A 25,334-nucleotide genomic window follows, 5' to 3' on the forward strand; every position below is an offset into this window, starting at 1 on the left:
TTTCCAAGAGTCCCACACTCCCTGGTGTCTTGCAGAGCATACAACACAGAGCAGAGAGATTCAATAAACTCTTAGTCGTGGAAGAAAGTTGAAGGTTCTGGCCTCGGAAATCCTCCCTTCAGGTGAAAGAATGGGAAAAGAAACCCATCCCTTCCCAGCTCAAAGATGGTAGAAGAGCTGGGGCCTTTGTCAGACTAAAAGGCAATTCCAAATTTCCTATCTGTCCATTTCTTATTCCTACACCACTGCTATGATGCCCTGAAAGGCAAAGGGTGAAACCATGTCTATAACTGGGTTATCTAAATGGGCCAGGGGGTGGGTGGGGATTGGCTCAAATGTTAACTTCACTGGGCAATACAGAGGGTGTCCCCACCCTCTGGAGCCAAATTCAGGTCTACAAACCCTATAAAGCATCAGCACTACTCCCCCCTAGTCAGATCAGGCCTGACAGTCAAGGGTCACAACGTTTCCTAGGAGCTACCAGAGTCACAGATGAGAGGCTTCAGGAAATAACAGGGGTGCGGGAAGAAAAAAACTGAGATAAGCAGGAGGAGGTTCAATCTGCAGCTGAAAGGAAAATAAATGGAGAGGTGGCAGAGCTGCAAACACGGCTTTGGGACAAGTGTTCTTACCTGCAAGCTTCAAATGCCAGTCCACCACTGAGACCCAAACTACATTCTGAGTCAGACCCGCTTTCAGTGTGTTTTCCAAAGCCGTTGGTCACACCTGCCAAGAACACACAAAGTGAGCCTGAGTGTAGAAACCCCCTTCCCCGACACATGCTGCAGTGTGAGGCAGCCACCTTGGGAGGGCTCAGCAGGGAGGGATGGAGAGGATGGCTGGTCCCTCCTCTTGGGAAATGGGTCTTGGGTGGTGGAGAGAACCTGATAAAGGTTTGGGGGAAATGTTGGCTAGGGCAGTGAACAGACACCGCATTTACCGTCCCATCCTTCTGGGTTTACTTGAAGGAAAATAGCCTATAGCTCATTCCAGTTACTGTCATTTGACTACAATGGGAAATACCAAGACTTCCTCACTCCGGCTTGTTCACAAGTCCCTGGATCTGCTTCTAATTTCAAGCCTCAATTATCAGGGAGTCTCCTCTGCCTCTTGGGAAGCCCACCCACCTTGCCTCTTCAGATAAACACTCACACACCCTATCCATCACACAGCTGGCAATAGCTAGCTTCATTCTTTTGGGATGGTGTCAGGGGAGGCTGGAGCCGGATAAGGACTGTGTCAACCACACCCTGAGATATCTAGCAGAGCTAGTTAAAGTTGAGGATGGGGGGAACTTTTCAGCAGATCTAAGGCAGACCAGACCTTCCTGGGATGATGGGGAGTCAGATTCCCTGGGTTCTAGACTGGGCTCTGAAATATGGGTCGCTTTTCCTCTTTAAGCCTTGGCTTCTACTTTCGTGAAGTGAAGGTAATACCTTCTTACTTATGGAGGATGCTATTAAGTATGAATGAGAGAAGGTCTGTTTACAGCAGGGAGCCCTTCAGAGGCAAATGAAGACTGTCTGGTCATCCCAGGGACAAGACTCTCATCTGCCATCAAAGCTTCAACTCTCCTCTCTATCTACCCAATTCCCAACCACCATCCAGAATCCCACAAGTCTGACAGCTGAGCCAAGAGCTCTAAGTCACATATACCTTAGCCAGAAAACTGTGAGGCAAGTCACACCTGTAAGAGCAGGTGTCTGAGCCAACATATCTGGACCCAAACCTGGCTCTGCCTCTAACATCATGACCTCAATTTAAATCACCAAAGCCTACTGTGCCTCATCTATAAAGGATCAACACCTGCTTTTAAGAGAACCCACTAAAGTTGTGCAAAAATATTCCTGGGTACCAGGTAGCTGGGATGGTGGAGGAGAAACAGATTCTAGCCCCCAAGCGGTGGGCCCCCTCAGGTTGGATGAGCCTGATGTCTAGACCTATTTCCCAACAGCAGGATTTTTCATTTTTAGTGCTCAGTGCTGTTTGGCTGTGCCTGATATAACTGACAGGATGACAACAATAACTGCTACCAACTACTGCTATATACCAAGTGCTTTATATAGGCTACTTCCAATCCTTAGAGCCACACAAGGAAGGTGTCACTAGCCCCATATTAGAAATGAGGAATAGGCTCACAGAGGTTAATTCATACGCCCCAGGATACACAGCTAGTAAGAAGATGGGATTTGAATTCAAGTCTGCCTCAAGCTCTTGACTCTATATAAACACCCTACTGCCCTAAAACAGGGAAGCTTGGACCAGACAGGAAAGGAAGGTACTGCTGGAAACAAAGTATTAGGTAGGAAGACAGAAAAGCAGAGAAAAGCATGTGCTGACCACACAGCCCAAAGCCACCATGTAACAGGACATGAGGAGCAAAAGCCAAGAGCAGGCCCCTCCCTGCCAAGTGAGCTGGCCTTCCATATCCCACCAAGACTAAACAACTGTCTGGTGATGGGGGCCCTGCATGTCCAGGTCCACCTTGCCCACAGCATTGGCTCCTGATGCCCCTCTTCGCTTTGGAGAGGGAAGCCCCTCTCCAAACTGTCCCTCACAGGGACTCTGACCTTGTTTCTACACACCTGGGCCTGAGCCCTTTGTTCCTTTCTAGTCTGTCCTCATCCCCTGGGCCAGCTTAGGCACTGTCTACTCATGAAGCCTTCCCAACTCCCCCAGTTCCTATTCCCTGAACCTCTAGCAGTGCTGTCACCTGACACATAACCACAGACTGTCCAGCACTGGGGTATCTCTATACCTCAGGACACCATCTAGTCTCCCCACTGGATGGTAATTTGGACCTGGGTCTGATTTACTGCTCCCCAGTGACCAGCTTGTGTTGGACATGCAGTAAGGACTCTTTAGTGACAAGCCCCTATTACTACCTCTGAGACCGCATCTCCTATGATCCCTTGGCTCACTCTGCTGTGGCCATATAGGTCCCCTCACTGTTCCTCAGACATGCAAGCATGTTTCCACCCCCATGGCCTATGCACTTGCTAGTCCATCTTTTTGGAACATCTTTTCCCCAGATACCCAAAGAGCTCACACCCTCAGCTCCTTCAGATCTTTACTCAGAAAGCCTCCCCTGGCCACCCTCTTTAATATCACCTCAGCATCCCCTCTCCCCCCCTTCCCTGCGGGACTTTTCTCCACAGCTTCTAATATGCGATACAATTTATTTATTTGCTTTTAGTCTACCTCCCCTACAAGAGAGGAGACTTGTCTGTTTTATTTATTGATTTTTCCCCCTACACTTTAGTGCCTACAATAATGCCTGATATAAATATCTGATGAATAAATGAACTAAAATGAAAGTAGGAACCATTTTATCATATATAGCTTTATATGCTGCTCAGGGCCAAAGAGAGCCCCAGACACAAGCTGGCCCTCTCAAAACACTTGCTCAAAGCCTATTTCCCCAGGCCACTACTCATGTACCAGGCCCAACTGTGCACTACGGAGCCCTCAGTGCTACTACTGGCATCCACAGGGGCCATCCACAGGGGAGGCAGCTGACTGGGGAAGGTGCCGGCTGGCAAGGCAAAGCAGGAAAGCAGATGAGAAGTAGCGAGAGAAGTCACAGGCGAGGTCACCTGTCTCTTCCCCCTGCTGGGGGGACCTCTCCCCTTCGCTCTCACTACAGCTCCTGCTCCTCGGCCGCTTCCGGGAGTGCTGTTCATCCTCGATGCTGGTGGGAGACGCAGGAGAGCCCACTGCGCCATGGTCCTCGCCGTTCTCCAGGGCCCTGTCTGGGCTCCTCTGTAGTTTAACCCCGTTCTTGGCCTTCTTGAAGAGGACTGATGTGCGACGGCCCACGCCACTGAGTGGGGCACCTGCGGGGGATGTATCGGGGGTCATGAGGGACACTCTATTAATGCCATTGTCACTGAGCAGGCGTTGCAAGGGCTCACTCTCTAGCTGCAGAGGTGATTTTTCCAAAAGCTCATCTTCTTCCACTTTTCTTGGCTTTGGGAATCGGCTTGGAGGTTTGCTATCATTGATGGGTTTCAGAGTGGGGGGATCCGGAGGGGATTCTTGCTCAGACAAGGAAGGCGCAGGCCCAGTAGGCTCCAGGGTTGGTGGGGGAGGCATTTTGGAGTCATCTGTTAGAGAAAAAGAGAACCTGCTTGAACATTTTAGAAAAAGTCTGCCCCTACAAGCCAGATAATGACACTGATAACTAAGAACCAAGAGCATAGGCTATTAGAAGGTTTGAGACGTGTCTCAGGTCTAAGGTGAAGAGAAGGTAGGACTAAGTTGTGTCTACACTAGTAGTTCTAAACCCTGGCTATGTATTAGTTACTCAGTTTCTTAAAAATTCCAATGCTGAGGTCCCACCCCAGACAAAATGAAACCAAATAGCTAACAATGGATTTTTTTTTTTAAAGCTTACCAGGTGAGTTTGATGAAGTCAGGGTTATAAACCACTGCCCTACACCCAGAAAGCCCAAAGCCCCCTGCTTAATCAATAATTAAGTAAATCTCAGCCTCACAGATTAGGGGTCTACAACTCTCTTTAGACCCAGGTGTTTTCCCATCTGTCAATGTATTTTGTTTCATATCACAAGTGAAGCAAGAAGGACAAGCAGAAAGAAGCAGCTTACAGATATGAAAAAATGAAAGCAAGGAAGTTAAATCAGTGGTTCCTGAACTTGTCTATTCAACCTCCACCTTAAAAAATGACAGTTTCGGGGCTTCCCTGGTGGCGCAGTGGTTGAGAGTCCGCCTGTTGATGCAGGGGTTCGTGCCCTGGTCTGGGAAGATCCCACATGCCGCGGAGCGGCTGGGCCCGTGAGCCATGGCCGCTGAGCCTGCGCGTCCAGAGCCTGTGCTCCGCAACAGGAGAGGCCACAGCAGTGAGAGGCCCGCGTACCACAAAAAAAAAAAAAGACACTCAAAACAGAGCTCAGATTTCCCTAATCTGAATTTCTGGGAGATGAAGCCTAGAAATTTTTTGAAACCTCTAGAAGCTGCTGCAGCCGGTCCACTGGGCATGACTCTGCACTGCCTTAGCCCAGGAGTGGGGATGGATACGAGTGGCATGCTGACTGCCACATGGGAAGCTGGGAAGGGTCACAATGGACACGAAGCCCTCTAATGATAAACCTGACCTCTCCGCCACATCCCCGCTCTCCCCCAACCTAAAATAAAATGGGCCATTCCCTGCAATTTGGCCCCTTTTCCCCTGGAGATAATTCCCAACCTTCTTGATTGTGTGGATGACAGGCCCTCCTGAGCTACAGGCTCAGATCCAAGGGCTGGTAACAGGGAGACAATTCTGTCCCCAAAGAAGCGGAGAGGATGGAAAGCAACTCAGGTAAGGCACCTGGATCTCTGAGAATCACTTCCCCCAGCTGTCTTTTGCAGTTCTGGGCTTTTCTGCTTGGGGTGGGCCTACTGTAGACTTGGCCAGCTGGGGTCAAAGCCATGAGCCCAGACCATCCTTAGGGTCTTTCTTTCTTTTCTGTTCCCCCACACCACAACCTAACCTGCTCTAAGAGCCTCTCTATATGATGGTATAAGTTGAACTAATATTTAACTGGTATGTGCAATATGGCCATACCAGGTGCAAAATATTGAAATACTTCTTTACAAGTTAGTAAACAGCTACTGGGCCCCAGCATCTGAAACTCCCTGAACCCACTCACAATCCAACAACTAAATATCTGCATCAGAGGCCCTCAGGAGCCCCCTCCAATATAAAAGCCAACATCTACTCTGACGGATGAATTTTGGTCTCTACGTATTGTTAAATATTTTGAGTATCATCCCTGGGTATGCATGGAAGTGTGACCCCTCCCAGGGCTTTTACTTGCCCATGAGGGTCACACCTAGAGTTGGGGAAGGATGTTCCCACTACAGGATTTCAGCTTAACTCTCCCTTACCCTGGCCCGCAGCCCCCGGCCTGCCCGTGACTGTCTCTCACCTCTGTCCCCATCATCTTCTGGCTCCTCCTGCGGGGCCTGCTCCAGCACAGCCACATCCCCCCGGGGCCCTGCTGGCAGCTCCCCATTGGACACAGTCTTGTTTAGCGATGCCAGCTGCGGTGGTGGCGGCTGCGCCAGCTTCTGCCGAAGGGCATTGATCTCCCGGCGTAGCAGGCGGACACGGCGGGTCCGGGCCCCACTGGACCGCATGGCACTCACCAGGTCCAGTTTTTCCAGCAGCTCCTTCAGCTGCACCTCTGGGGACAAGTGGGCCCGGTTCTCTGGGATGAGGATGTTGTCCACTGCCAGGGAGAAGGGAGGACAGAAAAAGGGGCTGAAGGACCTGACCAGCCCAGGGCAAAGGGAAGGGCAGGGGCCAATTCCTTCGGATGCAAAATATTCTCCTGGAGTGCCTGGGCCAGTGGCTTCCAGCAGCGTCACTGTGGGGCCTTGGCCCTGGCAACACTGCTCCCAGGAGAGCAGCCACAGGGACAAGGTCAGAATCTGGGAAACACCTGCAGGAAGCAGTTCACAGTCACGATTATGGGCTCTGTGGAGCAGGCACGAGGCAGCTTGGCAATCCCCCGGCCTGAGTGACTGTTTGGCTGCTGCCATCGAGAAGCAGAGAGCAGGGGCAGGCAGAGTAGGGAATTACAGAGGCAATTCCATTTTTCTGATGCTCTACCTGCACTCTTCTGAATGAGCCAGACATACATCAGCACTGCGCTCCTGCTGCCCATGCTCCAACGCCACACAGAGGGAGTCCAGGAAAGAAAGACCCTTGGTGAATCTTTAGCTTTCAGACAGACAGCTAGTACCTTATTCCCCTTATCCTACTATTCAAGAAGTGCTCAGGGAATTAACTTTAACCCTCGGAACTATTCCAGCCACAAGCACATGTACCCCAGCCTGTGCCTATCCCCAGCTTTGCTCCTGGAGTCCACCCTATAGCCCCAAGGCCCATCCTGATCCCTGGCTCTCTGGGCTCTATCCCTGCGCCTCCTCCTGGCCCCTCTCCTCCCTGCCCGTCCAGGCTTCTCACCGTCTTCCCAGGAGAAGCGGTAAAAGTCCTCCAATTTGGGTGACTCGGGCAGGTGGGTGCCCCTCTCGGGGTCATAGCCGATGTTCTCTGCCTGCCGCCGGGCGTGCCGCAGGATGGCCCCTCCCAGGTCCCGCAGGCGGACAGCTGCTCGGTGGAAAATTGTGTCTTTAGCATTATACTTCATGCAGTTGGTAACTATAAGGTTAAAGTCCTCCTCAAACTCCTCCAAGGTGCCGTACAGGTGGGACTCCAGCTTCCGCCTCATAGTAGAAAAATCCATTGGCTTGGATATGAATTCCAGGTAATCTGGAACCTAAACATATAAAACCTGTACAATTACAACAACCATTTACTAGCCAAACAGGCGCACCCTTCAGCGGCACTCTTGCCACCCCATTTTCTGGCTTGGCCATGCCAGGCTCACTCACAGCCCCAGGGCTCTGGCCCACCTTGGCCTGCTGAGCCCTCACCGTGGGCAAGTCTACTAGCCTTGCCAGACACCCCCAGGTTTTGTACACCCTGTGGCCCAACCCCTTCCTAGCCTACTCAGACCCTATTTCCATTTCAGGCAGGGCTCACTGCTCAGGAAGTAGCGGGGGAACTTGCCTCACTCAGGTTGACAGGCTCGGCAAAGATGTGTGCGGGATCCTTCTCCTGCAGCAAGTCCAGTGTTGTCCTCAGCAGAACGTTGAACGGCATAAGCTCCAGCTCCATGGCGGCCTGCTGGACCTTGACCTGTGGGGGAGGTGGAGAGAAATCAGGACACCCCCCAAAGAGGCACCGAACTTTTGCTTGATAACTTGACTTTCACCAGTTGTGTAAGACAAATTTTCACAAGATATTAAGCTGACCACTATTTGAGGAGTTACCACTGAACTTTTAGCCTAGAAATAATCATACCAACAGCTGCCACTTTGTGAACATTTCCTATGCATTCAGGCTATATCAAAACTTACAGTAATGATAGTTAATACCTTTATAGTCCTTACTAAGTGTCAAGTAATGTTCAAAATAGGTACAAATGAGGTATTTTACAAAGAGGAAACTGAGGCACGGAAGGACTAAGTAAGTGACTGGCCCAAGGTCACACAGCTAATAAGGGACAGATTGGGATTCACAGTGTGTGCTTTTGACTACTATGCCACACTGCCTTTCTACTTATATTACCTCAGTTAATCATCACAATAACCTCGAAGGAGAAACTGTAATTATCTCCATTTTACAAATATGGAATCTGAGGTTTGAAAAGAGTATGATGAGGAGTTACTAACCCAAGGTCACCTGGCTAGGAAAGAACAGAGACGGACTTATACCTAGGTATGACTTAGTCCAAGAGGCACACTGATGATATAAAATGTCCCTTGGGCCAGGATTCCCACCTAATTGGCCCTTGGACCACCTAGGTCGGCCTAGGGTGACCAAGGCCTCGAGGCTCACCCCCTTGGGTGGCAAGTAGCCTGACATATTTGCAGCAGTGTGCTATACAAATGTTATTTTCCATGTGTGCCCTAATGTAAAAAGGTTGGGAAGCCGTGTATTAGACTACAAGTTCCTGCCTCTTGGCTACATCAAAACAAATGCCTGCCTGCATCCCCTGCCTGCTTCCTTTTCCCTTACATTTCTCTGGACCAGAAATGGGAAGAGAAGCTCAGCTGTGGGGCCAGGCCTGGGACGGCACAGACAGTTTGAATCCATAGACAAGGTCCTGAGATGTCCTCCATGCCCACCTGTGCTAAGTATGGCAAGAGCTGCCCAGTCTCAGTGGTGGAAACTCGGGCTACAGGACCGTGAGAGAAGGGCTTGTGCTGGGGCTGAACAGTGAAGCAGAGTTCGGAGAAAGAGAGAAAGAACATCTTTAACCCAGGCCTCTGAAGCATGAGAGTAACAGCTGCTATTCCTGGACCAGAGAGAACAGTTTTGGCATTCAATTAATAGTTTTTGCTCACTGTCATGTGCAGAGTGCTGCCGTAGACACTTCAGGGAGGCAAAGAGTATCAATAATGATGATGATGATAGCAGCTGACACTTCTATAGCCTTACTATGTGCCAGGCACTGTTCTAAGCTCTTTATATACACTAAGTTATCTAATCCTCACAACCTTATGAGATGGGTTCTATTATTACCCCCATTTTATAGTCAAGGAAACTCGAGGTATAAGGAGATTAAGCAACTTAATGTCATACAAGTAGTAAGTGGCAGAGCCAGGATATAAATGCAGGCTGTCTGAATAAAGATGCAGATGTAGAGAATGGACTTGAGGATGGGGAAGGGGGAAGGGTAAGCTGGGACGAAGTGAGAGAGTGGCATGTACTTCTATACACTACCAAATGGAAAATAGATAGCTAGTGGGAAGCAGCCGCATAGCACAGGGAGATCAGCTCGGTGCTTGCAAGAGGGAGGGGATATGGGGATATAGGTATATATATAGCTGATTCACTTCATTGTACAGCAGAAACTAACACAATATTGTAAGGCAATTATACTCCAATAAAGATGTTAAAAAAAAAAACAAAACACGCAAGCTGCCTGATGCCACAGCTCATATTCCTAATTCCTAGGCTACACTACCTACCTCAACATTCTCCATGCTCAGAGGCTTAGAATCTCTTTGAACAGAGGTTGGAAAATTTAAATGATTCAAGACTATAAGTGTTTAAAGGCCAAGTGAGAAACCCCAGAAGCTCCCAGGTCAAAGGTGATACCCATAAGAATGGCTTGAGAAGCTCTCCAAAACAGAAGGCCAGGCTCTGCCCACCCCCCACCCCCCATATCCTGAATGAGAAACTCCAGGGATGGGCCCAGGCATAGGATATTAAGCTTATGCCTGAGGCCACCAGGAGCTAAACTCCCTAAGTTCGAAGCCATCAGCAGCACCACACCCAACGCAGAGTAGGCAGGTCTTGGAGCCCACAGTGCTGGGCAGGAAGGTAAGAAAGCTGACACCAGGCAGGGGCTCCTGGGTCTCCTGAAGCCATACTGACAGTAGGAGAAAAAGATCTTGAACAAGAGCCCTGGGGGCTCCTCCTCACCTGCTCCCGCTTGAGCTTTTCTCTTTTCCGAATCAGCTCAATCAGCAGCCGTGCCCGCTCCAAGTCGTGCCGGAGCTTCTGCCAGTATTTCAGCTCTTCCTTCACTGCATTTGTCTTCTCGTCCTGCTCCCGCTGCAGGAGGGAAGGGAAAGGATAGAGGAACTGTGGGCCTCCTTCCTGTCCAAAGTCCTCTCCCTGCTCAAGCCTCTGGGGCCTCAGCAGGTAAGAGCCCCATCCCCTTCCTGGACCCATGGTCCCGGAGAGCCCTTCCACCCCCTCTACAACCCTTCCTCCAGTGCTTCCCCAGCCTTATAACAATGTTTCTTCACTATAGCACAATAACCATTGCTGGGGTGAGAGCTGGGACTGCTTCTCCCTACCCCCAGGGACACCAGAGAGCAGCTGTGCATCCTCAGGGCTGGAAAGAATTTCAGAAGGAAACTAATAGACACCTCAGGGTGGAAAGAATTTCACCCTAGAGCTTCGACTTGGCTAGAAAACAAAGCGAAGTTTTTACTACGAGCTTGTGCTTACTGACTTGAACATACTTTAAAACACCACCACCACCACCAAAAACGTGATTCCTGCCCTAAAAGTGGTTACAGTGTAGTTGAGGGAAGAAAGAGGCCCAGGGTTTGATACGCAAGGGCACAGCAGCATAAAGACAACAAAAACTGATTGGATAAACTGAATATAAAATGCTAAGAGGACATAAAATAGAGAAGATCTCAGTGGACTGGGGTTAGGTCAGGGATTCCTGGGGCGAGCAATCTTACTAGGGTTTCACATGTAATGATGCATGTGGATGAAGAAAGCAGTAAGAAAGGCCTCTTTTGGAACCGAAGGGACCACAAAGCAGAAGTATGAAGGCAGAATTAGTGATTCTTTGCTTGTTGAGAAAAACGGGCTGGCCAAAGCAGAGAAACTGGAGAACCACAAAAGCCAAGGAAGACCCAGGATCCAGCTGGCAAGAAGCTTCAAATGGCAGGCAAAAAAGCCTGGACGTGGCCTGCCTGGCGAGGGGGAATTTATTCCGGAAAAGGAAATGACAGGATGGAAAATGGTTAAGTGTGTAAGACAGTACCAGCTGTAAAGCAAAGAAAGAATTAGAGGCTGGAGACCACCTAGAAAGCTACTACTGAAATTAAAGGGGCATGGATGAGCAGGGTAGCTGTGGAATGGAGATAAAGGGCCATATACTGATAAATCCCCCAAAACAGATCAGGGGATGATTAACTGCAGCTCCTTATGGAGGAAAGAGCCAAAAGTAACTCCAAGGTGGGCAACATCTGAGGTCAGGAGGAAGAAGCTTCCATAACAGTAATGGGGAAATACATTTACGGAGATGAAGGAAGATAATGAATTCAGTTTCCAATATCTGAGTTCAGGAAATAACATCTACAAGGACATCTATAGTTCGTCTGCCCCAGAGGGACTGAGGGCAGAAAAAAGGGAGGGGACAAGACAAGAAACCTGGAGCTACTGCTACACAGTTATTGACAACTATGAGTGTGGACAAGCTCTCCAAGCCAACAGGGAGGCAACAGAGCCCCTGGGAGTGTTACCATTAAGGGGTAAGAATTAGGATCAGCACAGGGTACAGTTAGTGGGGTAGAGGGGATGGGAAATGGTGTCACAGAGAAGCTGTAAGACAAAGTGATCGTGGTGTCAAATGCAGTCCAACAGTCTATAAGGTGAGAATCTGAGGAAAGACTTGCTGGGCTGGAAGGGGTCACTGATGTTCTAGAAGAAGCTACAGGGGAGCAAGCAGACCATTTCAAGGAGAGATTGGATATACACTTCCCCTTCAGGACTTCAGTTACAAAAGGCAAAAGTAAAATCAGACAGAACAGAGGGCACCAGAGTCATGGGAAGGCTTGCCTTGTCTCTGGAGTAATGGTGTGGGAATATTTCAAGGCAGAAGTAATGGAACAAGTGAAGAGGCAGAGAGAACTAAATATGTTTTTTTAAAAGTCTCTCAGGAGGCCTCCACCATCTCGGAAAACACTAAACATGCAGCAACTCCAGTTGCTAATGTCTAAAAGATCACCCCAACTGGGCAGGCTGTGCGCTACAACCTAGATGGTTAGTGTATTTTTTTTTTTTTTTTTTTTTTTTCTTTTGGTTAGTGTATTTTTTATGGAACATTTTTAGGCAGATGGCAGTATAGTGTCTTAAGGAAAGTATGCCTTCCTAACTTATACAACATGGTCACCTGACCCTCACTCAGCCCACTTCTTCCTTTCTACCATATCTAAAGGGTTTTCCCCACGTAGAGGGAAAGCTGGGCTTGCTTTCCACTCTCCCCTAGAATTTGCTCCAAGCCAAGCCTCTCTCATCTAGAAGGGCTGCTGTCTGGTCTGAAGAGCTCTACAGTCCTGGAAGTCACTCCTCGGATGGACCACCTAGAGAGGTGATGGCTATAGGCAAAGGCCCCACAGAGGGCTCAGGGAGAGTTGCCCCAACCATCTCTCCTTCGTCACTCTCCACCTCCCTCCACTGCCCTCAAATAACTACTTCACCTACCTGCTCAGCATTCCTTTGGGACTGCAGGTGGGAGTGCAGGCGCCGTATGAGGGGGACACCATTCCGTGCCTGCCGCTTCAACAGCCAGTAGTTGTGAAGCCGCTGCATGAACTGGTTTTTCCTCTGAAAGGAGAGACCACTACAGATCTTGTTCAACCTTGAGTAGAGGCAGAGGTAAGTGAAAGACAGGGTCAGTGGGCAGCCCAGATTACAGCCTCCTATTCAGACCCCCTGGTTCATTTCTGAACCTTATAGAGGAAGACAGAATAAAGTAGCCAAAGCCTCACCTCAGAGAAAGCCTTGAAAAGGACAGCAAAGTTAAGCAGCTCAGATTCAGCATGGGACATTTCACTTGATTTTCCACCTCCTGCCTTGCAGTCCTGATTCTCCAAAAGAACCCTCCCCCAGGAACCCTGACCCTATAGTCCTGGACTCCTGAGACACAGGTCTGTGCCCCAACACCCCCACCCTTCTCTTGATAAAGGCAGCAAAAGAGAACAGGAACTTGCATAAGCTGTGGGCAAAGCGGTCACTGTTTCCTGCCCCCTGTAGTTAAGGGTCCCACCAGACCAGGGAGTAGTCCACAGCCAAGCTGGAAGGAAAATTAGTAGGAATATAGCAGGCTACTGCCTTCTGAACCCAAATACAACCCTTTGGAGTTGTCTGACCTCTGGTTTTTCATTAAAAATCTCAGTAGCCTAAAAATGTCTAATTTTGAACCAAATGAAAAAAAAAATGGATCTAAAGATGTAAGAGGATGGAGAATCTGAAAAGTCAGCTGGCTAGACAAAGAAAGATAAGTACTGTATGATAACGTTTATATGTGGAATCTAAAAAAGACAACAGGGGAATTCCCTGGCGGTCCAGTGGTTAGGACTCGGTGCTTTCACTGCAAGGGCCCAGGTTCAACCCCTGGTCAGGGAACTAAGATCCCACAAGCCGTGTGGCGTGGCCAAAATAAATAAATAAATAAAAAATACAACAAGCTAGTGAATAAAACATAAAAGAAGCAGACTCATAGATATAGAGAACAAACGAGTGGTTACCAGTGTGTGGCAGGGGTGTGGGAGGCAATACAGGGCTGGGGGAGTGGGAGGTACAAACTATTGGGTGTAAGATAGGCTCAAGGATGTATTGTACAACACAGGGAATATAGTCAGTATTTTGTAATAACTGCAAATAGAAAGTAAGCTTTAAAAATTATATGAAAATTAAAAAAATTTTTAAAATTTAGCTGGCTAAACTGCGACAAAAGAGAAGTCTGGAGGTCAGCGTTCAAGCCAAAAACACGTGGCGGGGGAGGAGTGGGAAGGGAATTAATGAGCTCCCACAGTCTCTACCATAATGCCCAAATTTCAACGTGGGTCACATTATTCCCATGTTACAAAAGATGGAAAGGCAGCTTAGGAACATTGTCAAAGTCACTAATGCAGCTAAAAAGATGGTGAAGCTGGGCAGGATTTGAACTCATGATCTCTCTGCTACAACATCTGTGTTCCGAAATTGGTTAAGCAAGGCCTCAGTGCTCCTGTGGCGTTTCCTCTGCTTCTTCTCTTCCTCTTACTCCACTGAAAGGAAGACAATTGTGGCTAAACAAGAAGGTGGAATCTAAGAAGGATGTTCATGTTGGGCTAGATATTGCTCACCCAGGCCTTGTGCCTTTCCATGGTCAGACATTCCTGCCCCAAAGCCAAGCTTACAAAATCAAGACCTAGGCCTTTCCCCAAAGGACAGATCCCCCACCAACACCCATGCCAAGCACACCTGCCCAGATGCAGGCAGCCCCCTCCCTCTACAACCTCTTGGCCATGGAGGGTCCCAACGGCATTTGTGCAGGTGGGGAAAAGAATAATAATAAAATAGCAGTAGCAGCAGCAGCCATCATTTATTGAGCACTTACTATTTGCCAGGCACTGTGCTTTACTTGTATTATCTCATCTATTTCTCCCAACAACCCTGTGAGGTAGTTTCACTTACAAATAAATAAACTAAGGCTGAAAGAAGTTAAGTGACTTGCCAAAGATCACACAGGTAGTTAGTGACAGAAGCAAGATTCAAACACAGGTCTGTCTGGTTCTTAGCCAGCATGCTGTGCTGGCCCCTGCAAGAGACCACCTACAAGAGCAGACCTGACAACCAAAAAGTCTAGCCCCAGGGCATAACCACCCTACAGATGGAGACTAAGCATGGACCTCACCTAAGGGAGGAGGGGAGCCTAGAACAGCTCTGTGACTAGAAGGCCCATTTCCAGTTGACTGAATCTAACTCCAGCCATGGCTCACAAGAGCCTCTCCCTCTGGATCTTGTCAGCTCTTGTGTCTTCCTTCCAGACCAACAAGTCTGGTTGCCTATTTCCCTCATACAACTCACTCCCCACTGCCCTCCAGTACTCCTTTCTCCCTATCCCTTACACCAAGAGAGACAGACAGCAGGAACAGAACCTAGAGGCATCACAAGCCCCAGCTTGTCCAGGGTCTGTCGCTTTACCCCTGGTTCCTTCCAGCCCTTAGAACAGGACTTGGCATATAGTAAGTGCTCAATAAACATCTCATTGAATGAATAATGGAGTGAACAACTTTACCTCCCGTGGCCGCAGTTTCTTCATCTGGGGGTGTGGGAGAAGGTGCAAGGACTATGTTAGATGAATAATCTCCAAGATTCCTTCCTGCTCTAACACTGTAGTCTTTTTAGTGAACATCACCAATGAGATGGGCCTCCGCTGGAAAATCTTCCCTGTCTCTTGCTTGTCTGCCAAGCTCCCATCCCTCCAACAGTGCCAGCTATCTCTCTGATGGTTTAAAACAGGCACAATGGTTTCTCTACAGACTCGGTGAGGGCCAAGGCGGCTTAGTTACACAGCAGAGCTGAGTGATCTTCTTTCCGCTAAATCTAAAAGCTTCTCAGGAGACATAACATATCTTCCCCACATGACCACCCCCTTACACAAAGTCCGCATCATTCCCAGGACAGAGCTTTCTGGACAGCAGGTACCTATACTGACCCCTTGAAACAGTGGTTCTCAACTGGAAGTAGTTCTAGCCCCATAAGGTTACTAGAAATATAAGTAGGGAGCCTCTGAGGTTGTCACAAAGACCAGGCAATGAGGGAGGGGATGCAAATGGCACTTACAGACAAAGACCAGGGATGCTAAACATCGAGAAATGTACGGGACAGCCTTAATAATGAATTACCTCCTGTCCAAAATGCCACTTGTGCCCTGTTGAAAAATATTACCTTAGACATCCTGTCACCTGGGTTTCTAAGCAACTTAAGTGTCTGTCTCACCTTGAATCAAAGGAAATACATTGCTTTGAAGGGCACAATCAAAACCACAAACCAGTCCAGGTGAGCCCAGGGTCTAAAGGAGAAGTCTAAATTTGAGAGCACAGAAGAGAAGAGGTATTCACCAACCTTGGGGAAAGAAGCCTGGCTCAGGGCCAACACCAGCCCGAGAAGAAATCATGAGTCCCTAGGGAGCCCTCCTGGGCAGGCTCACCTGTAAGAGGGTATCTGTGGGACAGTGACCATGGGGACAGTGGAGGGTGTGTCTCGGCCCACTTCCTCTGGCTCCTTCTTGATCCTTTGCTTCAAAGTCATCTTGTTCTTCTTGGACACTCCCTTGAGGGGGCCACCTACCCCACCTTGGCCTTCATCTTCCTCCTCCTCTTCTACCTCTTCCTTCTCTTCTTCCTCCCCACAGCCTTCCTTCAGCCCTTCTTCGTCCCCAGCCTCACTGAGACTTCCTGGGGAGTCACCCTTCCTCCTAGCAGTGGCGGCACCTGGCGGCGAGTGGGCTTCACAGTAGGCGGTCTTGCGCACTGTGAAGATGGTGCCATTGAGGCTGGTCTCACGCATAGGCTCAATCTTCATGAAGAGCCCAGCCCGCTGTGCACACGTCACATGGAAGGCCGTGTAGCAGTTCACCTTATGGCACTGGATGGCTGCACCCAGCCCCTTCTGCTTGCAGATATAGCAGGTTAGTTTCCAGCGGGCAGGTGGGATGTTGTCGATGCCCTCAATAGGCTCCAGGAACACGGTGTTAGCAAAGCAGACTTCAGGGATCCAGATGGCACACACCACGTGGGCCCAGTGCCCATCACTGGTCTGTTTGAAGGCGCCACCCTTGTTGGGGCAGAGGACGCAATCCACAGGCCGGGAGGGAGACTGTAGACAGCAGCGGCATAGCCACTGGCCCTCGGGGATGTAAGGGACGCCATAGCACTCCTGGTGTACAGCCAGGTTGCAGATGTCACAGAAGAGAATGACGTTGCTGTTGTGGCATTCGTCATCCAGGCATACACAGCAGAAAGCATCTTCATCAATGAGTGACTGTTGGGCCCCACTGCTTCGACTCTCCAAGTATGACTCCTTCTCAAGCCGATCCACCAGCAGCTCAAAGGTATCTGCCGACACCAAACTGTGCCCATCTACTCGCCGCTTCTCATTTACCATGTCCAGCCAGGCAAGGTCCTCCTCATCCATGTCGTATTCTACTTCTGCATCCAGGTCTTCAGGTGGCTTCTCAATGTAGCGGTAGTAGGCAGCAGGCAGCGGGGGTGCTTCTGGTTGACTGCCTGAGTCCACCATGCGGAAGCTGGGTTGTGGGAGGTGGAAGGAAGTGCCGGATGCATGCTTGGAGCAGGACTCCTTCTTCTTGCCCTTGGATGAGGGTTTTTTGGACTTGACAGGGAACTGAGGCTGCTCACTGTTTTCCTTGTTACTATTGCATTCGGTGATATCCTGGGCAGTCAACTCATCCTCTGTGATGATCTTGAGCGGGTCATAGATGCTAATACGATGCAGACGTCCATCAATGTCCACCTCGACGATCCGTTGGGCCTGGGCATATGTCAGGGTCTCCCGAGTGGGTGAGCACTTCAGACTATAGGGGGATGGGGAGCGCCGGCCCTCGGCATTCTGCCGTGACTTCCGGCGAGGCTTCCTCATGGCACCCGGGAACCAACGAGACAGGCCTAAAGAAGAGGCCACGAGACTGTGAGCCAGACGTTCAGGCATGCATGCATTCATTTACCCTTCCATCTGATCAAGCGGCCACTGAGCAAACTGGCTATTCCCTCTGTCTGAACATCCTGCCCCTCAGGTATCCACATGGTTTGCTCTTTTACCTCCTCCAAGTCTTTCCATAAACAGTGTTTCTCAGTGAGACCTATGACCATTCTATCCAAAATTGCAAATCCCTTTCCCCCACCAGCAATCTTTCATCCTGCTTTATATTTCACTATAACACTCACCAATTTTTACTGTGCTATGTAATTTATATATTTATCATGTATATTTGTTTCCTTCCTCTAGAATGTAAGGCCCATGAAGGGAGGGATTTTTGCCTGTCTTGTTCACTGCTGTATCTCCAGCACCTGGAATGGTGCCTGACTCCTAAGTAAGCATTCTATAAGTGTTAGCTGAATGAAATGAGAAATCAAACACTCATGATCCCTGCCCTCAAGGAGTGCTGTCTGATTGAAGGGACAGAAAAGTAAACACAACAGATCACTACAGATCAATGCAACATGGGGAGAGAGCTAATGTTCTAATGGGGTATTTAAGGCTGTGGGACAGCTAACTATGGAAAAGGGGGTGGTGGTTAAGGCTTAGGAAAGGAGTAAACAAGAACAGCATCCACTTACAAGCTCTACACATGACCTGTGGCCCCATGGGGGATCAAAAATCCACAGGTCTAGAGCCCTCTCCCAACCCATCTTACCATGATCCATGATCAGAAACACTATCCCCGACCATGCCCAGGGGTGAAGGGGTAAGGCACGTGAAATGTCTATCGCATGTGGTCTAAGGACTTCAAACTACAATGTGCAGGGTATTCTCTGCAAAAGGCAGCATTCAGGATGCATTGGCTAGTACATCTCTAAGCAGAAACCCTGGAAGCTCTGGGTGTGGCCCCAAGTAGCCTATTTGGTACCCTCACTGGACCTAAGGCCAAGGTAACTGGGGCAATATCTGGGGTAAACTCTCAATGCATCTGTTACTTCAAAAGCCCCTCTCTCCCAAAATACATCCAGTCCACCCTTGTGCAACAAAGAGAAAGCTCTAAATTTTTCCCATTGTTCACTGGGATGGAGGGAATTATGACAAGCTCACAAGGAGCTGTGGTCACAGTTACTGAGGCCATCAATACTAAGAAAGACCTCTGGGGATATGGTGCCCTGAGGTGCGGGCAGAGGCTTGGAAGGGTATGAACAGGGAGACGATTTCAAGGAGAAAAACAGAATTTGTCACCTTGCTTGCAGGATCTACCATCTTTATAAAGTGGAGATGGTGATGATAATGTAGCACACTTTCACAAACTACAAAGCCCTTTTACTTTTAATATTTTTCACAACTACCTTGGAAGGGAGAATAGATATCCTCATCTCCATTTTACAGATGAAGACACAGAAGCTCAGAAAGGTGTCACTCCCCCTAAAGCTGGTAAGTGACAGAGTTACAATTCAAACCCAGATCTTCTGATCTGCTCAAGCCATCTCACTAGGACATAAGAACACCACAGAGATGCCACGGTCTGGTACAAAAAGAGGCTCTGAGGCAATCCAGGTACTAATCTTGGCCCTGTGTGACCCAGAGAAAGTCACTGAAACGTTCTGTGCCCGCACACTCCATCAGTAAAATGAAATTAATAAAATTTATTTCTTAAGGGTTGCTATTTGGTAGTAAGGTATTCTTAACATCCTTATTTTAAAAGCCTTCCAATCCCAAAGTCTGACTGAAAGAAACAAACAAAAAACAACTTGGCTGAGGCACAGTGCCAGGCAGGCACAAACCCTATTTGGAACCAAAGGAAAGAGAATCATTTGCAGAAATTCTGTCCAGGTTCCAGAGACCCTTGGCCACTACATGCCTGACAAATGCCAACTCCCTGGGGGCGGCCCGGGCCAACAGACCGGCTTTATTATCCCCACCCTGTCAAGGGCATGCAGACCCTTGCAGAGGTGTGAAAATCTATCTCAATAGTAACTTGAAATGCTTCAGAAAGGGGATGTAGCTCCTCCTTTGTCAAAGCCACGATATATTCCTCCTCCCTACCCACTACCTCCTAGAGTATCTCTCAATCAAGCAGCAAGTATCTACAGAGGCCTCTGTTGTCCTACCCAAGCCTCTAGACACTGGGGGGCCAACTCCAGAGGGGGAAGGGCTGCTGCTGAGGAAAAACGAAATGAGTTTCGCCCTCAAGGAGCTTACAGTCTAGTTTTTTGGCGGGAGTTTCTCATCCCACACAGCCCTTCCCACATACACAGCTCCAAATAACTCCAACACCCCCAGAGGTCTACCCGGCATCCCCTGAGCCCCCACTCGCCCACCCCACCCAGGTCCGCGAAGAATAAGGAGTTTCTGCAATTAAACTGTTTCCCCTGCACCCCACACGAGATACTCATGAGACAAATAAGGACCCCAGCCAAGACTCCCGCCCCTTTAAAGGGGCACCTCTTCCAGAAGAATCCTGACCCTTCGGAGAGGAAAGGAGGGAAATAACATCTCCTCACCAGAGGGGAGGGAGCGAGCGTGCCTGAGACAGACGCGGAGTCCGACCCTCAGACAGAGAAAGCTAGCGCCTGCGAACAAGCGGGTCACAGAGGCAAGCGCCCATTGGCCGCCTCACCTGCCCGTCTGGAAGAACCGGGGGCCAAGGGACGCTCAGGGGGTGGAACTCTCCTCTGACCTGACCAATTGGAGAGCGTGGCGGGGGCGGGGCTCGGCGGCTCGGCTTCCAGGGCCAGGGGGGAAACAAGATGGCGGCTGCGGGAGGGGGTCCTCGCTTTTCAGCTCCCCCCCTCACCCGCCTTTTCCTTCTCCGCTGCCACCCTGGCTCCAGGAAAGAGCTTTCGCGCCGCCCCCGCCCCGCTCGGGAAGCCCCTCGCTTCCCTCCCCCATCCCGTGCAGTCCCTGGTCCCCGTAGGCCCCGCTGCTCCCGCCCCCGTTCCGTCCGGCCCCGCTGCCGCCCCCATTACCTCAGCAGCCGGCCCGTCCCCACCGTTCGGGGCTCCTGGGCGCGGGCGGGCGGGCCGGCCGCCTAGCAGGTCGGCGCGGCCCGGGGAGCGGAGCGTGGCCTCCTCCCGCGCTGACCTCCGTGGCCACCGCCGTGCCCCCTCCCGGCCCGCGCTGGGGCCCCGGCCCGGCCGCCGCCGCTCCCGGGGGAGGAGGGGGAATGGAACCGCCGCCGCCGCCGCCGCTGCCGCCACGGAGCCCGGCCGAGGGGAGGGAGGGATCAGCCCCCAGGCAGGATCCGCCCCTCCGGCCTCCCCCCCTCCCCCCGCCACCTCCACCCCTTCCCTCGCTCCCTCTCTGGCTCCGCGGGCTCTCCCGCTGAACAGGAGCGAGAGCGCGAAAGAGAGGGGAAACAAGAAAAAAATCCCCCCGCCCGTGCCCGGCGCGGCGGCGGCCGGGGCGGCGCGGAGAGGAGCGCGGAGCCGCTGCCGCCACAGGGCACCGTCCCCTGCTCGGCCTCACGGTGGCGGTGCGGACACGGCAGGGGCGCGGAGCAAAGGCGGGATCTGCGCTCGCCGCGGCCCCGGCTCACGCCGACCTGCCTCGCCACGGGGAGAGTCCGACTAGAGTGCTGGGGGGCGTTATGGTCCAGCTGGGAAAGACGGGGTCCATAACTCCTTAGAGTGGTTATTTACCCCCTCCCCCAGCCCTGCGGGGGAGGTGGCTAAGGTTTGGAGCAACAACCCCCTCCCTGAGCTAGAAGGTCCCTCCAAAGGCTAAGTCAAGAGCAGTCATTGAAGACAAAACCGTTCTGTAGTTTCTTGGGGTGCAGGTGCCTGCAGTACTCCCAGAAAGTCGCCCCCTTCCCCCCGTGCTCCAGTCCGGAGGACAAAGGTCTATCGATGTCCATACTCTTCCCCAGTGAGGACAGCCGGGGAAGACCTGCCTCTGTTGTGTAAAGGTGAGCCTCATTCCCCACGAGACATCTTTCTTAAGAAACAGACTTGACTTTTCGTTGTGTGCCATCCTCTCCCTTCTGTGTTTAAAAAGAGTAAACATAAAAGAGTAAACATAAAAGTTTGACGGTCTACTTAAGGACGTCTGGTAACTCGCTTGTCACCATAGACATGGGAAACACTGTCTCCTTAAACCTTATTTGGCTAGGAGTTGGTTAATTTAATGCAAAAGCCGCTTTATAATAGATGTTTGACAAATGGCAACTTCAGACTTTCAGATATAATCAGCCTGGCTTTTGCTTTGGTAAATAAATTTAAGAAGAGAAAAGGGCTCCTTTGTCACCCCTCTTTTGCCTATAAATTGGAAAGCTTACCTCATATGACTGAAGTCTTAAGCACCAGTATTTAACGATGTTTATAAAGGATGTATGGATAGACTGCCTTTAAATGTGAACATGAATGACATGTTTTGAAAGCGTTTCCTCTCCCCGCGCTGGTGGTGTAGCTTGGTAAGACTCACAATTTCTTGCTTGGTTCTGATCATTAATGACAGAGATTGTAGAGTCAGAGGATGAAGGATAGAGGCTTAGGATCCAAGTCTTCCAAATGCTTAAACTTAACGAACTGCTACTTTTGAAGTATAGATGTTCATTATCCTAAGGAATTTAAACATATTGTGTTTTGGATTTGAAAGTTTGATAAAAGTAAGGAAGCTAATTTGTATGACAAAGATGTTTTCCTGATTACATGGTAGCACCTTCTGGCAAAATGATAGCAAAAATACTTCATTAACCAATTTTTTTTTTAAGAGAAAAGGACTGGCTTGTGAAGCTAAGCAAGGACAGGGCATTGTTTTGAAAGCTGTGAAGGTGAAATAGTATGAATTAACGTCAAAAGGCTAGGGAGAATAATCATTTGGAGGGAAGGTGTAGAAGAAAAGATGATTAATTGTGGAAGGGAAAGCCCCAGAGGCAAGAGAATATTACAATTACTTTTAGTTAAAGAAAAAAAAAAAAGGAGACTAATAGAAACAAGAACACTGAATTTCATTTCTTGTTCTTTTAAAATGTGAAATATAACCATTTCTACATATAACTAGTAACTTTTATTTCTTGAGGGATGTTCTCAAAATTTATTTAGTACAATTCCCATTTGTGTGATTGGGAGCTTTTTCCACTAAAGTTAAAGAATAAATACTTTGAGGAAAGGTATTGGTTTCCATTTGTAACAGTAAGTAAAATAATTATTTAAATGCTGTTGAAAATGCATTGTTAACCTGATACATATGATTTCCAGGTTTTTCTATTCAAAGCTTTCATAGAAGACCTTATTCAGCCTAAATGTTTTTCTTCCATTTTCAACTTGCACTTTCTTAATGGTAACTTTACAGTTGTCCTCGCTTCTATTTTTGATATTTGGAATTGGTTTCTGTTTGTATAACTGCACACATAGCCAGTTCACTATGATGTAATCTTAAATGTAACATGGGACAATTATGTCATTAAAAACAAATTTGAGGGCTTCCCTGGTGGTGCAGTGGTTAAGAATCTGCCTACCAATGCAGGGGACACACATTCAAGCCCTGGTCCGGGAAGATCCCACATGCCGCAGAGCAGCTAAGCTCGTGCACCACAACTACTGAGCATGCGCTCCAGAGCCCGCGAGCCACAACTGCTGAGCCCGTGTGCTACAACTGCTAAAGCCTGTGCGCCTAGAGCCCGTGCTCTGCCACAAGAGAAGCCACCACAACGAGAAGCTCATGCACCACAACAGAGTAGCCCCAGCTCGCCGCAAATAGGAAAGGCCCGTGCGCCACAACTAGAGAAGGCCCATGCACAGCAACGAAGACCCAACGCAGCCAAAAGTAAATAAATATATTTACTTTTTAAAAAACAAATTTGAAACATGTATCAAAAATCCCAGAGGCACTAAATTTAATTCTCTTTAATCTTTAGCTATTTTAAATAGTTTAAATTCACCAGCCCTTGGCCTTTCCATTAAACCATACAGCAGTTCAGTTCAACAGACAGAGGCACAGACCTTTGATTCCCAACAGTAGTTTTTAAAATCCTCCATTTCTAAGTAGACACTAACTTAATTTGAAGTAGGAGACTATTTTACTACTTAAACCCAGAAAAGGAAACGTGAGTACAAAAAGTTTCCCCCTCAATTTTTTTTCAGCATCTTAGGATATCTTTGTCAACAATTTACTGTTATCATTAGTTTACCAAAGCAAGAAACCTCTGAAGGGTCAGATGCAATACCCACTGGATTAATAAAAATATGTGTAATGAAAAGGAAATAGACTTTGAGTAATTGTTGAATTTTTTTTTTTTCCCTGCTGTACGCAGGCCTCTCACTGCTGTGCCCTCTCCTGTTGCAGAGCACAGGCTCCGGACATGCAGGCTCAGCAGCCATGGCTCACGGGCCCAGCCGCTCGGCGGCATGTGGGATCTTCCCGGACCCCGGGGCACGAACCCATGTCCCCTGCATCGGCAGGCAAACTCTCAACCACTGAGCCACCAGGGAAGCCCTGTTGAATTATTTTTAGTAGAATATTCCTTGCTTAGACTTTGGATAAAAGAATTCTAAACCATACATAGGAAGAATATGGGAGTTTGAAATCATTGTGATATTTTTATGCTGTAATGAAAATGCTGTAAGAATATAGTTTACTTAGAAAAAGGAAAAAATTTATGCTAACAACAGGCTTTAAATCGAATACCACACCCTCTAAATTTAATTGCATTCATTTATTCCTGTAACACATTTATCGAACATCTGTGTGTCCAACACTGTTCAAGTTGCTTTGGAAAATAATGACAAAATCTCAACGTAGGGCACAGTGATCATATGTAAATGTAGAATATATTTTTCTTTGCCTTGAGTAGTGTACAATCAAGAAGCAAGCTAGAAATAACTAGAAAATACATGTAGGAGAAATCAGATAAGGCAGTGAACAGTGTAGAGCCACCGCTATTCAAATGGAGGATAGGAGACTTCTTTTAGCCTGGTTCTAAATAGTGATGGATGTGAATTGGCGAAAAGAGTGTGGAATGACATTATTAGGTTGGTGACAGGGCAGCCCAGGCAAAGGGAAAACATGCAGGGAATAATAAGGAAATTACCCTAGCTGGTCTGTATGGGAAGTTGTTAAGAAAGAAAAAGTTGAATTGGATATGGCAAGGGTATAGGAATAATAAAAATAATACCTAACACTTATTTACAAGGTACTGTGCTCAGTGCTTTACCTACTGTATTGATTAAAAATCTTTGTTGCACTTAGAAAACAAACTAGTTTAATTAATAAAGGAAATCTATTGATTCTCATAACCAGAAGGTCCAGGGGTGCATCTGGTTTTAGGTAAGGTCAAGTCAAGAGATTCAGATTACGTCATCAGGACATAGTTTCTTGCAGTCTCTCAGCCATCCCGAACTAATAGCTGTGGCCAGAAAGACATGATACTCTAATGAGGTGTGGTCATTGTTCACTACCAGAACCAGAGGACACGGGCAGGAGATGATTCTCCAAAGATATAGTGGGCACTTGTACAAAGTAGGTCCAATATACATGCTATATCTCATTTATCAATTTGTAGCTCTGTGAAATTATTATTATGGTCCCCATTATGCATAGGATAAACTAGAGCAGGAACAGTATTAGGTAAACCAGGAAGAATTTATAGTATTTGTTGTGAAAATAAAAGGACATTAACCAGAATGGTGGAAGAGACTGTAGAGAAAAAGGAAAGGAAGGGTCAAATCAGAAGACAGATCAACAGTTTTATGAGTGATTGGACATAGGAACAAAAGAGAAAATCAAAGATGAATCTAAGCTCAAACTTAGGAGGTTTTGACCATGCTAGTATGGTCATTGCAAATTAAGAGGTGGC

At 48.6% G+C, this 25,334-nt stretch overlaps 1 protein-coding gene and 1 long non-coding RNA gene across 3 annotated transcripts in view; one reads left to right on the top strand and one right to left on the bottom strand.

Annotated features, from left to right (window-relative positions):
- Window positions 1-20,704, bottom strand: part of BRPF3 (bromodomain and PHD finger containing 3) — a 34,597-nt gene extending 13,893 nt beyond the window's left edge. Inside the window, exons 1-9 of one of the 2 annotated variants that reach the window (XM_067753172.1) lie at window positions 20,509-20,701; window positions 16,026-17,502; window positions 12,530-12,686; window positions 10,004-10,135; window positions 7,580-7,708; window positions 6,974-7,286; window positions 5,931-6,233; window positions 3,597-4,106; window positions 633-726 (exon numbers count right to left, since the gene is read on the bottom strand). In XM_067753172.1, coding sequence (XP_067609273.1) covers window positions 633-726; window positions 3,597-4,106; window positions 5,931-6,233; window positions 6,974-7,286; window positions 7,580-7,708; window positions 10,004-10,135; window positions 12,530-12,686; window positions 16,026-17,476 — 3,089 coding nt within the window. In that variant the 5' untranslated portion in view covers window positions 17,477-17,502; window positions 20,509-20,701. Of the gene's footprint in view, window positions 1-632; window positions 727-3,596; window positions 4,107-5,930; window positions 6,234-6,973; window positions 7,287-7,579; window positions 7,709-10,003; window positions 10,136-12,529; window positions 12,687-16,025; window positions 17,503-20,508 lie in introns of both variants that reach the window. The other variant, XM_067753173.1, reaches the window with a different exon arrangement.
- Window positions 20,705-20,763: 59 nt separating this feature from the next.
- The window catches only part of LOC137232060 (uncharacterized), a 38,562-nt gene continuing 33,991 nt past the window's right edge, over window positions 20,764-25,334 (top strand). The window contains exon 1 of the long non-coding RNA XR_010946855.1: window positions 20,764-21,446. This is a non-coding gene — a long non-coding RNA (uncharacterized lncRNA). The remainder of the gene's footprint in view (window positions 21,447-25,334) is intronic.

Source organism: Pseudorca crassidens, chromosome 10 (genome assembly GCF_039906515.1).
Source record: "Pseudorca crassidens isolate mPseCra1 chromosome 10, mPseCra1.hap1, whole genome shotgun sequence".
In the NCBI taxonomy this organism is placed as follows: Eukaryota; Metazoa; Chordata; class Mammalia; order Artiodactyla; family Delphinidae; genus Pseudorca; species Pseudorca crassidens.